Genomic DNA, 17,016 nt, shown 5'->3' with positions numbered 1-17,016 from the left:
ACCACTAGGTTTGGAGTGGACTGTTACACAGTTATATAGATAACCAAAACAGAGGTCAAGTAAAATAAAAACTGAAAATAATCCAGGTTTTTTTTTACCGTTGACCTTTGAAGAAGTATTTTCAGGAGAATCATAGGGCAAAAACCAGGTTTTAGTGAGCTAAACATTGGATGAAAAGTTAAGAAGCAAGAACACAGGTAGACTATGGATCTTTTTATGTTGAAAGTTCATGTATTCGGCACTAATTCACAGCTGAGAAAGCAACTCTGTTAAACTGACACTAAATATATAAACATTTATATATAAGTATATATTTTATATCTATCTCCTAACAAATGACAAAAGAACAGTACCCAAAATTATTGACTCATACATTAAAATCCTAAAGAGCACTAATAGTCATGTAAAAGGGAAGATTCATATTTCCCAAAAGCTCTGGTTTTCCCACATATTTTAATAAATTAAAACAACCATATTTTATAGTTCTACGTATCTATCAACCAAAATGTGGTCATAATACTTTTCCTTAATGTGGTGTCCTTTATGCTATAGCATATTAACCAACTAAGAGGCTTTTTTTTTTAAAGAAAAACATGAAAAACAATTTTTTATAAGTAGAATAAAATCAAGTTTTCTTCCTTAGTGGGAATATAAGACAAGAGTCCTTACCAGTAGAAGAAGAAAAGCAAAGTCATACTGTTGAATGCTGTTCTAATTAATTATATTTTAGTTTAATTCTTAAAATGGTCAGGCAAAATTGTCAAGAAATAGAATGTGTTATGTGTGCTTGCTGTTATACTGGTGATTACAAAAAAAATGTTTTTTTAATAATTATTCAATTTAATTCTTTGCTAAATTCATTATTTTAACAACTTACTGTAAAATCTTCTAAACAAAGCATATCATTCTTTATTAAGCAGAATTGCTAAATCAAATTTAACCTTTTAAAAAATCACAATCTTTATTAAAAATATAAACCAGTGAACCATATTGTAGATGCTGGTATAGATAGTTTTTGGTCAAGGATAGGATTGGTTATAACAATAAAAGATGAAGGCTATGCTAAAAGAAAATAGATTTAAATTAAATAATATAAAAACACTACTCTTTTCGAAAACTAAGTATTCATGATAAAACAATGATATCACATGCATTCACTACATTACACTTCAAAACTATTATACTGTACCGCTTCAGAGCCAGAGCTTCTCCTCCATGACTCGAATCATTACCAGCATCGTGGACTGCCTCATAGTGTTTGAAAAGTTCATCAGCGGATCCAAGAGATTTCATACACTGCGGACATATGAAACCCTACAGAAAAAGGTTTCAAAATAGTATTTAGTATTGCAAAATAACCATTTGTATGTTATTAAATACAGTCATATGTATTATTCATACCAACAGGTAAATTGTAATTTACAGTGTTAAGCCCAAATTCTGGTACTGTGCAAAGGTACATCACTGCCTATCCTGGTTGCAGTTTACAAAATGTTTTTTAAAACCCTTACAACCATCTTTTAGGTTGAATAAATTAATGGCTAGAGTATAGAATTCTAATCTGAGAAGTTAGTTCTAATCTAGAAGTCTAGTTGAGAAGACTTGCCATCATATCCTCCATCTCTCTAGATATCTCCCTCAGTAAAACAATATCTGCTCCAATCTACTGCACAGGAATAACCAAAATATTAAGAACATGAAGCACTCTGATCATTGAGAAAAAAGGTAATATAAATAACTCATAATTACCACAGAGTATCTACAATGGTTGAGAAGTATTTTCATCAATAAATTCCTTGCTAACTTAAGATTAACACTATAAAAGCTTAAAATTAATATATAGTCCCATAAAATATTAAAAACTTATAAATAATCCCAGAATTATTATATAGTTATGGCATACAAGGTCCTGCAGGTATAGTTCCCCAATGACCTAACCAATCTGATCTCTGGACATTCCTTACTCTATATAACATGCTTCAACTATACTGAAGCACCTATGTTTCCCTGAACACACCACAGTATCTCACATTTTTACGCCTTTGCATATATTGCTTTTTTCCTCCAGCATTCTCATCATCAGTTTGTCAAGTTTCTACATCCACTATAATGCACAACACAATGAAGCTTTTAATCTACATTTCCCTAATGGCTAGTGCAGTATTTTGAACATACCATATACTTTCTACAGAGTGTACTTATTTAATGAAATATGAATGAACCTGGCGGGCAGAATTTGGCAAAAAAACAGAAGAGCTTTAACAGCTTGCAGATTATAAAACCTTCCAAAGGATAGACTGAGCTAAGTAATAAGTACTCCGGACACATAAAAACTAAGAATAAACAAATAACTTCTGCTCCTTTGTTGGGTGCTATACAAATAACATACCTTCACATCATTTATGCACATCATATGGCAGAATCAAGGCTCAATGAACATAACATTACCAGACAATGGTATAACAGAAGTATTGATATATTTAAAGAACTACAGGAACACAAGAGGAATATCCAAATCTGCCTGCAGCAGCAGTTAATGCTTTCCAAAAACTAAACACACACACACACACACACAAACACATACATATTATGTATGTGTGTATATACATATATGTAGAAATATGTCTATATGAGACACTGGAATTAGGTACTGAATAGTAATTTACTTGTCAGAAATAAAGGCATTCTAAGCACATGGAGGAGCATGAACAAAGATATAGGAAAAGGTATGAAACACAGTCATGCTGCATTTGGGAAACAGAGGTATGTTCTGATCACAGAGCCAGAGTGAAGGGCAGGGGCACTACAGGTGAATGAATGCAATGATGTCTTATGAAACTCCTAAAGTAAGCAAAGACAGTAGTACTGAGGATGCGCCTTTGGACATCAGAATAATGCCATTAGGATCCAGATATGTGATGCTCAGCACTGTCTTCTGAATGAATGAATGCCCCCAGCCTGTGTTTTAATCTACTTGGTATTATCTTTTTTCAAAGCCATCTATTATCTACCATCATATTTCATAATGGCTCTATATTAAGCTCTATTTGGTATTCTTATAACTTCTGCCCAGTAACTGCTGTACCACACTAGTTAACATGCTTTTAGTGCAACAGCACATAAACCCCTATAATATTTAGCTTGTCATTTCTCTTTCGTGTCTCAGCTTCTGCTAGTAACTAGAAGGCAAATTACAGTGTTCCTCAGGAAATCCACATCCCAATTATGCTATTTAATCTTCAAAACTTTGGCTTTTTGACCACTGTCTTTACTTCCAGGTTTTGGCTCGAGATACCCAAGGACGCCAAAAAGCTAATGATCCCATTAGGGTATGCCATACTTTCTTAAAGCTTCTAAACATCACCAGGTTAATACTCCAGAAAGAACTGATTCATCCCTAAAGAGAAATTTTAGAAATTCAGTAATACATATTTAGAAATATTCCACCTAAGTAACTTTTCCATGTGATTAGAGCTTGCATGTTTAAATAAAACTTCAATTTTGGGACATTTCTGATGAAAATAATTCTAAAATACATATATGCACTTCCTCACCTACTTAAAAAGATGATATTAAACCTTTGCTTAATGTCCCAGAAGCATAAATATTAATCACTGAATGGGTGTCTTCCACTCTATTAATTCTGGCAAGTCTCTAATTCCTGTACCCACATTCTATAGTTTTTCTTACACCCTGTTTTGTCTTTCAACAATCATTTCTAAAAATTATTCCTATGCTATTTCTAGCAGCACTTGCCTGATATGGATAGGAAAGACAGATTAAGGGAAAAAAAGTTTATTAAACCACATCACTCATTTAAAATAAAAGTAAAGGGACTTCCCTGGTGGTCCAGTGGTTAAGAATCCACCTTCCAATGCAGGGGATGCGGTTCGATCCCTGGGCAGGGAACACATGCCATGGAGCAACTAAGCCCGCATGCCACAACTACAGAGCTCATGCGCTCTGGAGCCTGCGCGCCACAACTACTGAGCGTGCACGCTGCAGCGAAAGATCCCGCATGCCACGTGCCGCAACTAAGACCCAACGCGGCCAAAAATAAAAATAAATATTTTTTTAAAAAAAAAAGTAAAATAAGCTCAGAATGAATATCTGAGGGATGTCCCATGAATAGAGTACATGACCTTTAGTTCATGGGCTTTGTGATACTAATTCTGGATATTAAGAGACTCCTCTATTTTTTCTAAACTATCTTCAAGGGAATTAAGGTTGCTAGATAGATAACTTACAAACAGTAAAACAGCAAAAAATAATACACCAAAATAGCCAGCTACATTTTATTTCCCTTAATCATTCCAAATATCTCACCTTCTCTCTCTCTCTCTCTCACATACACACACACACACACACACACACACACATAGTGCTGACTTAAGATTAAATTCCTTACTGTTAGTTTTCAGTTATCTGTAATCCTTTCTCAGATCCACCATAGCTAAGAACTCAGGTTAACTTGATACTTATGATATCCTATTGTACCAAGTGTCCTTTCAGTTAAAAGGAAAGTTCTTATTTAAGTGACAGGTAGGTAAGATAGTCACTTTTGATTTTGGCTAACCCATAAAGAAAAGTTGACCCATATGTTCTGTAAGAAAAACAACTGGTAAAATGCTAAGCAGAGTTCCAAGAATCTTTTATGCCTCTATCTTTGCTCACACTGCCTCCGTAGTTTAACTGGTGTCCTATTTGCACTCATTTCCCCACCACCCTAGAGAATGTCTGGTTTAATTGTTCCCCTCTTCAAGTTCTTCTGCAGTTCCCCTCAAGCTGAATCAGACATTGTACTCTTTTTGCAAATATCTATCAGAAAAACTTCCTGGCATAGAGACCATATCTTATTTACCTTTTTATTTCCTGTACCTACCAAAATACCTGGCACATAAGAGGTACTCTATTAATGTTAAATAAGTGAAAGTTTGGTCAGATCGTTTTCTTATACATCATTAATTCATAGGAAAGAGTAAGTCTGATTTTTTTGTCTTTCATGGTAAAAAAAGTTTCATTCTTTTAAAAGATTTGCAAAAGAATTTTTTAAAAAGCCATGTCTCCCTTTGTTTTTAGAATACTGTAGTAGTTTTCCAAGAAAGGAGATATATCATCTGAGAAATTTTTTCCAGATTAAAAATGGGCAACACTTCCCCTCACTCGCTCCCACTCCCAGCCTTCTGTATACACCAGCCTCACACACTACAGAGAACATTTGGGTGACCCATGATTAATAACAGGTGTATATCATTCTGTCACTTCCAACAGGTCTGGGCAATCAAAACAAAGACTGAAACAGTCGTAGATCCAGATTCTAATGCTGTATATTTTTCCAAATAAAGACAGTAACAGTTGACATGCAAAGTCCTCTTTCTATGTAAGAGTAAAGCATCTTAACCTAAAGCATTTTAAAACATTCATTAATAAAACATTAACTACATAATAAAGATATAACTTACAAATGTTGAAATAAAAAACATTCACTTTATATTTCAAATTTCATGGCAAATTTTATGCAAAAATATAAACTTAAACTTTTATATATGTTTACAGATTCACAAAAAGACTGCTGCAAACAGTAAGAACAGCCAACTTCCCAAGAGCCTCTTTTCCTTATTAAACCTTCTTAGAGCATGCATAATTAAAGCAATCCACATTCCCTTATAGCAGAAAAAGTTAAGCAACACTGAGGCAAGGAAAAACAAAGCTATTTTGAGCAACCCAAAACCAAGCTGCTAAAACAAAATATTCAGGACCCACAGTAACACTGGAGTCATTAAGAAGAAGTTCCTGTCCTCTTGTCTCATTTTCAGCATGCACTTTCTGGTAATGCTCCGACAAATCAATAGCAGTTATACATCTTTTCATACATAATGGGCAGATGAAACCCTGTGAAATAACAACTTTTAGGAGGATATATACAAAAAGTTATTTATGAAACAAAATAGAAACAATGAAAATAGACATAACAGGAAAATAATAGTAATATTTCTTTTTAGTATATGGAAGGGAAATTTTCAAGTAGTAACTGTACAAAAGGTGAAAGACCTATCCAAATTAGAACTCTGAAATTAGTTTCCATCCTTATGCTATAGATTCCCATTGGTCAATTTTATTGAGTAACCAGTTGCTTTAGTTGGAATATTACTATTCTTTTTGTTTATGATAATTTGTCCTTACTCATCTAAGAGCTAGTATTGGCAAGGTAGCTTTTATTTTAGATCAAGAAATGACTGGCAGTTTTAACAAATACTTTTATGTAGATGATGTTCTCAACAAAAAAGTTGTTATAATGAAAGCAATTTTTAGTCTTCACCATATTCCACTAGCCTAAGATCCCATTCTTGCCCATACCCATAATTCCCAGTAGGGGAATTCCCTTCCTTCTAATTTTATGAGCCAAATAAAATCATTTTAAAACAATCTCCCAAATTCCCCATACCTAACAATATGTGTATTTTAAAATGTGGGCTGTTACACTGATCTATGGTTTGGGGTTTTGTCAGATAGGAACAGTAAAAGGATAAGAGAATAAAGGAGTTCAGAGTATCAGGGAGAAAGTAAATTAAATGAAGACAGTGGTGAAGGACAATAGGTTACAAAGGTTATAACGTCATGAGTTTTGGTGTCAGAAATAGATGTCGGTTTGAGTCTCAACCAATACTGACTATATGACTTTAAAAAATTCACTTTACCCTGCTAAATGTCAGTTTCCTCATCTATAAAATGGGACTAATATTAGCACCTATTTGTCTAGAGTTATTGTGCAGTGTATAAAATGCTTAGTACAGTGCCTGAGACATTATAAGTGCTCAACAAGTATTAACTGTCATTAGATGTATGGTTAGAGAGTAAAGGAAACGAAGCGAAGAAAGGTTGACAGACTAGAAGAAAAAATTAAAATTAAAAATCTAAAATAATCAGCAAGGCCAAAGAAGGTAAGTAGTGAGACTATGAAAGTTTTTGAGAGGATAGTGAGTTGAGGTAAGGAACACAGAGATATGATTTTAACATGTCAGGTAAAATTATTCTGCCTGATAAGAAGATGGAAGGTACTGCCATGGGCTTGAGTAATTAGAAAAGAAAAGTAATAAAGATCATTGGCACTGATAACATTAAGAACTGGGAGGCTAAGATGTTCCTTGAGTTCCTTGATGTACGTTAGGATCGTAGCAAGGAAGAGGAAGACTACAAACAAGGTTCCAAAGTAAGAGGCAAGACAGGGTAGCAGTTAAGAGCTAGTCTTGGGCTTGAATCCTGGATCCACACCACTCTTAGTAGCTTATATTACCTTCAATTTCCTCATCTGTTAAATGAGGTAACAGTAACACCTACTCCATATGGGGGAGGGGGTCTCGTGAGAATTAAATAATACATACTAAGTCCTTATCACAGCATCTGATACAAAGAAAACATTCAATAAATGTTAGCTATCATTAATATCATTAATATCATTGTTCCTCTTGTTAACAACCCTTTAAGGAGATTAGCCAGGGGATGAAAGTGAGGAACATGAATTCACTTATTTTTTCTTTTTACTGATGAAAGGGTTGTCTTCCAGGCAATCACAGGCCCAAGTATTAAAACTACAGAATAATAGGGCTTCCCTGGTTGCGCAGTGGTTGAGAGTCCGCCTGCCGATGCAGGGGACACGGGTTTGTGCCCCTGTCTGGGAAGATCCCACATGCCGCGGAGCGGCTGGGCCCGTGAGCCATGGCCGCTGAGCCTGAGTGTCCGGAGCCTGTGCTCCGCAACGGGAGAGGCCACAACAGTGAGAGCCCACGTACTGGAAAAAAAAAAAAAAAAACTACAGAATAATATATTTTTTTTAACGTACTGTTGCATTGTTTTTTACCACAATATCTTTATGCTGCCTGCCTCTTTACTCATTTCTTCACTTTAAGTTTCCACATATCATCATTCAGTCATACGTTCAAAAAGTATTGGGACTTCCCCGCTGGTCCAGTCGGTAAGACTCCATGCTCCCAATGCAGGGGGCCCAAGTTCAATCCCTGGTCAGGGAACTAGATCCCGCACGTATGCCACAACTAAGAAGTCCGCATACTGCAACTAAAGATGGAAGGGAGGGAGGAAGGGAGGGAGGAAGGAAGGAAGGAAGGAATAATTTTTTTAAAAAGTATTTACTGAGTGTGATTACTATGTCATTATGCTATGTTGTTAAGAATGCAATGGTAAAATAAAGCAAAGACCCCATCCTCAATAAGCTTGCATGCTTCTTGAAAGAGCTATAAAAGAAAATACCCCACTAATCAGAAAATCCTACTAGAACTACCTTCAAAATGTGTTTAGAACCTCAGGGCCTCCACAACTGCCCTGATCCAAGCCACCCTCATGGTGTACATGGATCACTGTAAAAGCCTGCTAACAGTCTCTCTGCTTCTATTCTTACCCCATTAACAGCTTTATTTTGCACACAGCAGCTAGAGTGATCCTACAAAAATATAGATAAATTTTGTCCTTTCCCTGATCCAAACTCTCCAATGACTTCCTATCTCACCAAGAGTAAAACACTAAAGTCTGTGCAAAAGCCTATAAGGCCCTACATGAGGTGGGCCTGATTACCTCAATAACCTAATGGCCCCCCATTCACTGTGCTGGAGCCACACTAGCCTCCTGGATGCTTTTTCAATATGCCAGGCATGCTCCCACCTCAGAGACTTGTTCCACATGCCTGCAACATGCTTGCTCCCGAAATCAACATGATTTCTCACTTCATTCAGTTCTTTCTGAGTTACCCCCTGCTCAGAGGCAACTTCAGTAGTTGTGGCATGTGAGCCCACATGCCACAACTACTGAAGCCCGCATGCCTAGAGCCTGCGCTCAAGAGAAGCCACTGCAATGAGAAGCCCCCGCACCACAACTAGAGAAAGTCCGCGTGCAGCAACAAAGACCCAACACAGCCAAAAATAAAATAAATTAAATAAATAAATTAAAAATAAATGTCACCAGCATAAAGATTTTTTACTATTTCACTCAGTGCCATACCTCCAGCATCCAGAACAGTGTCTGGTGACAATAAATATTTGATAGATAAATGAATCTCAGACTAATAATCATTACCAAAAGGATAGGGAATTCTTTTCCACAGAAGCATGTGGAAGAAGCATCTATCCAACATGTGAGTCAGGAAAGTTTATTGGAAAAATTATCTGTGATGAGACTTGAAGGATAATCAGATGTTAACCAAGAAAAAAGAAATAGCAAAACTAGGTAAGGCACAGAGATCAGCATATACAAAAGTTCAAAGGTAAGAAAAAACTTGGCACACCTTAAAATCAGTTCATTATGCCTGGATCAAAGAACATAAAAAAATATAACCACATATATAAGGTCAATTGATTTCTCACAAAAGTGAACATTTAATTCATTGGGAAACGGTAATATTTTCAGCAAATGGTACTGCAACAAGCATATGGAAAAATGTTTCCATATTCACATGGAAAAAATGAACGTCAACCGCTATCTCATACCATATACAATAATTTAAAATAAATCATACATTTAAATGTACATGCTAAAATGATTTTTTTAATTTTTTTAATCCTTCCATCTTTTTTTTAAATTGAAGTATAGTGGATGTACAATATATGTAAGTTACAGTTTACAATATAGTGATTCACAATTTTTAAAGGTTATATTCCATTTATAGTTATTATAAAATATTGGCTATGTTCTCTGTGTTGTACAATATATGCTTGTAGCTTGATTTTTTTGTTTTTTTTTTAATCAGAAGCAAGCATAGGAGGAAGTTTTGCAACCTTGGGGTAGGCAAAAAACTTTGTAGTACCCAAAAAGCAAAAATCATAAAAGAAAAGGCTGACAAACTGTACTTCACCAAAATTTAAAACTTCTTCTCTTTGAAAGACAACATTAACAAAATGAAAAATAAGCCACAGACTGAGAAAAAATATACACATCACATATTTCTGATTGTGGTGTAAGGGCTAAAATTAAGGCCCAATACTTTGTGTTGCCTTAACAACTGGTGAAAATGGGAGGGCTTCAAATGGCCTAACTGCAAGTTCCCCTCCCCACCCTGCTCTCACAGATAAGGAGTTCTAGCCAAACAGCCCTCCTCTTCACAGGCAGCAAGCACAGGGCCTGCTTATCCCTGAGAAGGTTCTCTGCCGGCCCCTGGAATTATTCAAGCAAGCCAATCACATCTCCTTTAGAAACCAGGGGGCACCTTACTTTCCTGATACTACAATGCCTGCCTCTGAACAATCCCTGGTTGTTCATTTTGTTCCCAAGTGCAATCCTCATGCGGCCCTGCATGGCACACCGTGTCCTCCATCTCTGGGCTGTGAGTATATGTGACTAATAAACTGCTGTTGATCTCATTTGTCTCATTTGTCTAATTATGTGTTTAGCTATTCCCATAAGCCTAGGACAGGAATCCTTCCCTCACTAATCAGATGAATAGGAGGCAATCAAAACATTGACAAAGGATAAAGAACTCTTATAATTCCTTAATATAAAGATAAATACTCTAATTTTCAAAATGGTTGGATTTCCAGTTCCAGACAAAATGGAACAGATATACTTCTCTGTTCTTCCTGCTAAGTACAGCTGAAATCCAGAGGCTTTATATATAAAACAAAACAAAAAGAAAACTCTGAAAGGTAAAGAGAAGAAGGCAGACCAGCTGAGGATCTCAGGAGCCAAGGACTGAGAGAGTGGTGAGTACTCTGGGTTTTCTTTCCGTCTCATATATTCTGGACTGGCTGCTGGAGAAGCCAGCTACCTGGAAACTTCAGTGGACACCTACCAAAAAAGCTCCAAGAAAAGTCTGCTCTCCCTAGCCAAATGATTATGAAAATGAAGACCTGATTTGGTAATATGCTGGTCATTAGTGCGTTTCAGTGGGTACTAAGGATGGAAGCCAGATTAGAAATGGATAGAGTGAACAAAGAATTTGCTTCTGCAATACAATATACTAAATAGTCTGCACAACTGTCCTGATGAGAACAAATGATATGATATCACTTATTACATTATGTATTATACAGATTATATATTTGTTACAGACTGAATGTCTATGTACCCTCAAAATTCATATGTTGAAATCTTAACCTCCAATGTGATGGGGCCTTTGGGAGATGATTAAGTCATGAGGGTGGAGCCCTAATGAATGGGATTGGTACCTTTATATAATAAAAGAGACCCCAGAGAGCTCTCTTGCCCCTTCTGCCATGTGAGGACAGCCATCTACAAACCAGAAAGGAAGCCCCCACCAGACACAGAATCTGCCAAATCCTTGATGTTGAACATCCCAGCCTCCAGAACTGTGAGAAATAAATGTTTGCTGTTTAAGCCTCTCAGTGCTTTTGTTATAATAGCCTATAACTGACTAAAATACTATTATATATATTATTATACATAATATATAAAATATGATATAAATGAGCACTAAAGCAAGGTACTGCTTTATTTCTGACCATTTTTTTTAAATCCTGGAGACCATGATATTTCAAATTCCCATTTAGATGGATGCTAAGGGCACAATGTTAAAACCTAGAATTTGTTCAAAGTGGGAAGCCAACATCAGGGTAAAAGGGAAGATTAAGCAAGAAAAAGAGAAATTGAGAGAGGTGGGGAGAGATATCAACTGAGACCTTAACAAGTCAATACCTTAACACTGGGCATATGGAAAAAACAATACCCCCTGAGAATTCATAATCACCAATAGCCCTCAATTAGGTTAGAAATTTACACTAGTGGGTAATGTGCAAAATTTCAAGTACCGAACTTAATTTAAGGGAGTCCCAGGTTAATGGCACCTCTAGAGCAGTATTTGTATGCTGAAGGGAATAATCTGTGGCATATGTAAAAACCAAAGTTGCATGAGGGAGAGATGATAAGATGAGAATGGAAGAGAGAATGGAATCCAGAGCACAAGGGAAAGGACTGAAATCTGATAGGAAAAGAGACCTGTCTTCCGTGTACTAAAGTAATAAAGAGAATACAGGTGCAAGTATAGTTTTAGGGGCAAAATGAGAACATTCATCTTTTCTCAATGGTATAGAAGGTGACGGTGAGAAGGCGGGACTAAGGTAAGACACATGGAAGGTTTGAGGACAAAGCAGAGAGTACAACTATCACAGAGAGTAGAAAAGGGAGCCTAATAAGAAAATATAGCAGGATTATCAGGCACTGCTCATTTACCCACTGGAGATTTTTTTTGTTGTTTTTGGTCTAAATGAGGTCAACAATTAATACTAAATTCCTCTCCAGGGTTACAACCTAGTTCTCTGAGCTCATCATATCATAAATACCGTTTGGAATGTTTTCCTTAAAGATATTTCCTTAAACTTGCTCTTAATAAAGTTCAACTGATACTGTTCTTCTCACTCTCACAGTCTTGTTCGATCTTGTTATGGTTAACATACATATACGTGAAGACAGATGGTCAAAAAGAGACAAAACAGAGAAATGAATGGATAGAGAAATACCCAGAAACATACACATAATAGACTCACCAACCAAGAGATGGGAAAGAATAGGGAAAAGGGGACTGGGTAGGTGGTACAGCTGGGCCGAGAAAGGGGCAATTGACAAAAAGTGTCAGAGCAGAAATGTGAGTGTGTTGATCTCTTAGGGGCAGCGTTATGGGTGGTTTTTATGTTCTCTTACCTTATCTCCTTTTTCTATAATGAGTATATATTATTTGTTAAAAATAATGATAGTAGGACTTCCCTGGTGGCGCAATGGTTGAGAGTCAGCCTGCCGATGCAGGGGACATGGGTTCGTGCCCCGGTCCGGGAAGATCCCACATGCCGCGGAGCGGCTGGGCCCGTGAGCCATGGCTGCTGAGCCTGCGGGTCCAGAGCCTGTGCTCCGCAGCGGGAGAGGCCACAACAGTGAGAGGCCCGCGTACCGCAAAAAAAAAAAAATAATAATAATGATAGTAATGTAGCAACTTCTAAGGCTGACCTCAAAAAATTTGAGTTATTTCTTTTTTAGACTTATTTACTTTCTCCATTAATTTTTAATAAGCTATCAAACATAGAAGTTCTTACAAAGTCATAAATGAAGACAACAAATAATGTATAAATGTTATAGTTCATCTAATTCTTCATTAGCTTAGTCGTTCATGGCAGTACAAACACATAAGTAGATACTAATTAACTGGTAATTCTTTACAAACAGATTTTTAAATCTTCATTAAGTTGAGATGATTTTAACATTAAAGATAAATTGTCAATATTATTTTTCAGTCTTAATATACACTTTCACAGTCTCACAACTAAGCACTATTATCTATCTACAAGTGAGATTCAAAAATTGCATTCCAATTTGTAAGAAAGATTTATGAGACCTTTCCCTACAAAAGTTAAAATTATCAATTGTTACTCCATATATCTGTGATTTTTCCTTAAATAAAACAATATTTATTGCCAAATTATTATTTTCATACCTCTGAAGAGCTTTCATTATTGACATCCACTGTGTTTATAGGAGCTGATGATGAATCTAAATCAGAACCTTGAGAGCCAACTCTCCCAGGAGTCTGAAACACAAGCAGAAAGGGGGAAAAAAAAGTAAATATCAACAATATATTCATAAACTATTTAATAACCTAAACAGTAATCAGGGCTAGCCTTACACATAAAGGTAGATGTCCTCTCAAACAGCACTAGAAGCTATCCTTTATTAAAGACTGACTGGACGTAATACTGTATCAAGATCTCTATCTGCCTTCTCTCAGCTTTAGTCTTTTTAAATTAATAAAAAGTTTACTTTTATATATAGTGCTTTATCATCTTCACCTCACTTTTACAGAATATCTTATTTAATCATAAAGACATCTCTGAGAGAGACAGGTAAAATGTTATATCCATAGATGAGAAAACAAATTCAAAGCAGCTAAGGGACTTCTCAAGATTCTACTGTTAACAAAAATCAGAAAGAAGCAGAACTAAAATGCTGAAATTTTAATTCCTCTTGCATTGCTCCCCACTACATCAAGTGAACTACAATGATTTGAGGGGAGCTAAAAAGATCAACACAGGCCACATTATCTAGTCACCCATCCATCTACTACCCATGCCAACCATTACCTATCTGTTTCCAATACTTAATATTCCACCATCAAATATACAGTTTGGAGGGTTAAAGGCCTTCTTTTTTCCCTCTCCTGCAACATTTATCATCTAACATTATTCATTATACTTAGGTATGACATTAAAGGAACTGGAAATCTAGTAAAATATTGACTAAAAGACAGATTCAGAGCACAAGAACTGACTCAATAATCCTTACCAAAAACATTTATGGTGCACACTATCATTATTCCCACGTTATACAAGAGAGAATAAAGGTGTAGAAATTAAGTTACTTGCCCGAAGTCACATGGCTAATAAGTGGAAGAAAGGATTTTAACTTCAGCAGTCTGATTCTTAATCACTAACTCATACTGCTTGACATCTCCACTGAGATATACCTCAAGCACCCAAGATTGAGAACAAATCGCTAAACATCTGTCTCAAAACATGAACACCCTGTACATCACTTACATATTCAACATAAATGCCAAAGAAGGATGAACTGATACTACTTCAAAATTAATCAATTAAAATAAGGATTATAAAAACTGCATAGAAAAAATGAAATAACATGCATATACTATGATTATAATTATGTATAAAAACTAATTATATAAGAAAAGAGATTCAAAGGAAATATCCCAAAATGCAAACAATAATTTCTTTAGCAAGAAGCAATTATGGGTTTTTTGGTCTTTAGTTTCTCAGTTTTTGTTTTTGCTACATTTTTTTCAGAATTTTAGATTCATAGTTAAATTACTTTTACATTGAGAAATTTTTGATATTAAAAATAATCAGAGTTGTCCAAATTGGATGATCTATGTTCCTATCATATTTTCGCAAAACATAACTCTCTTTCGAAACTTATCCAGAGTATGTCTTTATTGTGTTTACTTAACATCCACAACATTCTCATGTTTGAACTATTACATCAGCTACCCTCTTCCAAAAAAACAAACCAAAATTCTTTCTCAAAATGATATACTTGAGACATGAATTTGTCTCAAGCCTACTATCTGAATTTGATGATATACTCATGCATGTGACAAAAAAGTAACTAAATAGTAAAAAAAATTAAAGAGCATTTTAATTATATACTTAATATAAATAACTGTATAAAACTAGAAATTCATTTTGACTCATCAACATTGCAGAGCTTCACATCATAATGGTTTTTAAAACTACTGACCCCATCCCCAAAAGCACAGCAAACAAAAGCTGTACCTCCCAAGAACTACTTTCCCCATTCTGTATCCTAAGTTTTTCCAGAGTCCAGGTGGCTTCTCACCTGAGATTTACCTTGCCTGAGAACAAGCAATTCACAGAAATATCTACATAATCCTATTATCATCACCAAAAATACCCTTCCTTAAATTTGCCTAAAATAATCCTAGTAAACAGACCTAAGTAAGCCCAAGAGGTACGGGGGGGAAAAAAGAAGAAACAATAAAATCATCATGAGATGCTTTTGACGTGCATATTTTACACATATGCCCTCATTCCCTCAGATTGTTGCTAAATTGTCTAAGAACTTCTTTTTCATTATTAGGCTGCCAAAATCCTATCACTTCAATGAGAAGTGCAATTACAGTAACAATGACCCTGAGGAAACAATATAAAGCATTCTAACATTTACACTTATAAAAAGTTTTACTTTGTAAATACAATGGGATAAGAATAACTTGTGCTAAAAACTTAAAATGATAGGGGATAAATATCTTCCAAATTGTGCTTTTTAGGAAAATTATTACATAATTTAGATATCTTTTACAGTGACTAAAAGGTACAAAACACATTCATTTTGTTTATGGTTTCTTCAATAGATATTTATCCATCTCCCATGAAGTACCTAACATTCTATAAAGCTCTGCATGCCAGACGGAGGACACTGAGTATGAGGACAATGTAAGAGAAACAAGGAGCAAGCCTTCAGGTAGACTATACAACTTGGCTGGTGAAACCAAGCTAATGTGTAAAAAAAGAGATCAGAAACAATTTGAAAAAAATTAAATGCTAAAGGGGGGAGCTCTGAGTGTGAGCAGAATTATGAGAAAGAAGAGATCAATGCAAGTTGTGGTAACTGAAAAAAATCTTATTTCTTAAAGTTAAATTTAATTAAATAAAATGACAATCATTCCAAATAGATGAAAAAAATGCACAACAGCAGACAGGGCAGAAATAAGAACACTGTATTTGATAAAAAATACATATGTTTGAAATAAAGTAATAGACACACAAACAGGTATTAAATAGGTTAAACTGTGGAATAGGGTATGTGGAATAGGCTAAGGGATATAAAACATTGAAATATGCCATGGTAAAGAGAGAGTGTCCATAACTCCAGTCCAGATTGCACTCACAGTTAGCATAGAAACTAAGCTGCCTCAGCTCCAATCAACGATCAACAGCTGATTAAAATTTTTTTAATGTTAAAATTGTAGACGTATGCTCAAACACAAGGTAAGTATCTCAGTGGACAAAAAATAAAACAAACACACAGAGTATAGAGTTTGGGAACTAAAGTAGATAGAGGCAAACAAGTTCTAATGAGATAATAGGAACCAAAACACCCTACATGTGATAGGTAACAAGAAGCCAGGCCCACTGTGGGAACTCAGAAAGTTGGCCAAAGCTACTACACCCTGCCATAAACAACAATTTTTTAAAGCTTTAAACCCAAACAAGCACTGTGTCTGGGCTTGAAGCTTGATCAAAACTTTTCCAGGCAGGGATGAATGGGCATTCCAAGCAAAGCATTGTTTACAAAAGTGGAAAATTACGGGAGAGTTCAAGATGGTAGCATAAAAAGATCATGAACTGACCTCCTCCTACAGACATAAATGTACAACCACATATGGAACAGTTCCCCCAGAAAGGGATCTGAAAACTGAATGAACAGAACCTCCACAACAAAGGGTGAAATAAAAGGACAGCAATGAGATGTGTA

General features: G+C 35.6%; 1 protein-coding gene across 8 annotated transcripts in view; it reads right to left on the bottom strand.

Annotated features, from left to right (window-relative positions):
* The window catches only part of EEA1 (early endosome antigen 1), a 137,121-nt gene that overhangs the window by 89,335 nt on the left and 30,770 nt on the right, over window positions 1–17,016 (bottom strand). For 7 of the 8 annotated variants that reach the window (XR_012324266.1, XR_012324265.1, XR_012324264.1 and 4 more), the window contains exons 2-4: window positions 13,442–13,534; window positions 5,764–5,892; window positions 1,190–1,314 (exon numbers count right to left, since the gene is read on the bottom strand). Coding sequence is in view for 4 of the 8 variants with exons in the window: in XM_019952706.3 (XP_019808265.2) it covers window positions 1,190–1,314; window positions 5,764–5,892; window positions 13,442–13,534 (347 nt within the window). In the remaining 4 variants the exon portion in view is untranslated. The remainder of the gene's footprint in view (window positions 1–1,189; window positions 1,315–5,763; window positions 5,893–13,441; window positions 13,535–17,016) is intronic. The other variant, XM_019952705.3, reaches the window with a different exon arrangement.

The sequence above is a fragment of the Tursiops truncatus genome, chromosome 11 (assembly GCF_011762595.2).
Source record: "Tursiops truncatus isolate mTurTru1 chromosome 11, mTurTru1.mat.Y, whole genome shotgun sequence".
In the NCBI taxonomy this organism is placed as follows: domain Eukaryota; kingdom Metazoa; phylum Chordata; class Mammalia; order Artiodactyla; family Delphinidae; genus Tursiops; species Tursiops truncatus.
Note: the sequence above shows the minus strand (reverse complement) of the source record. Positions and strands in the feature narration are given on the sequence as shown.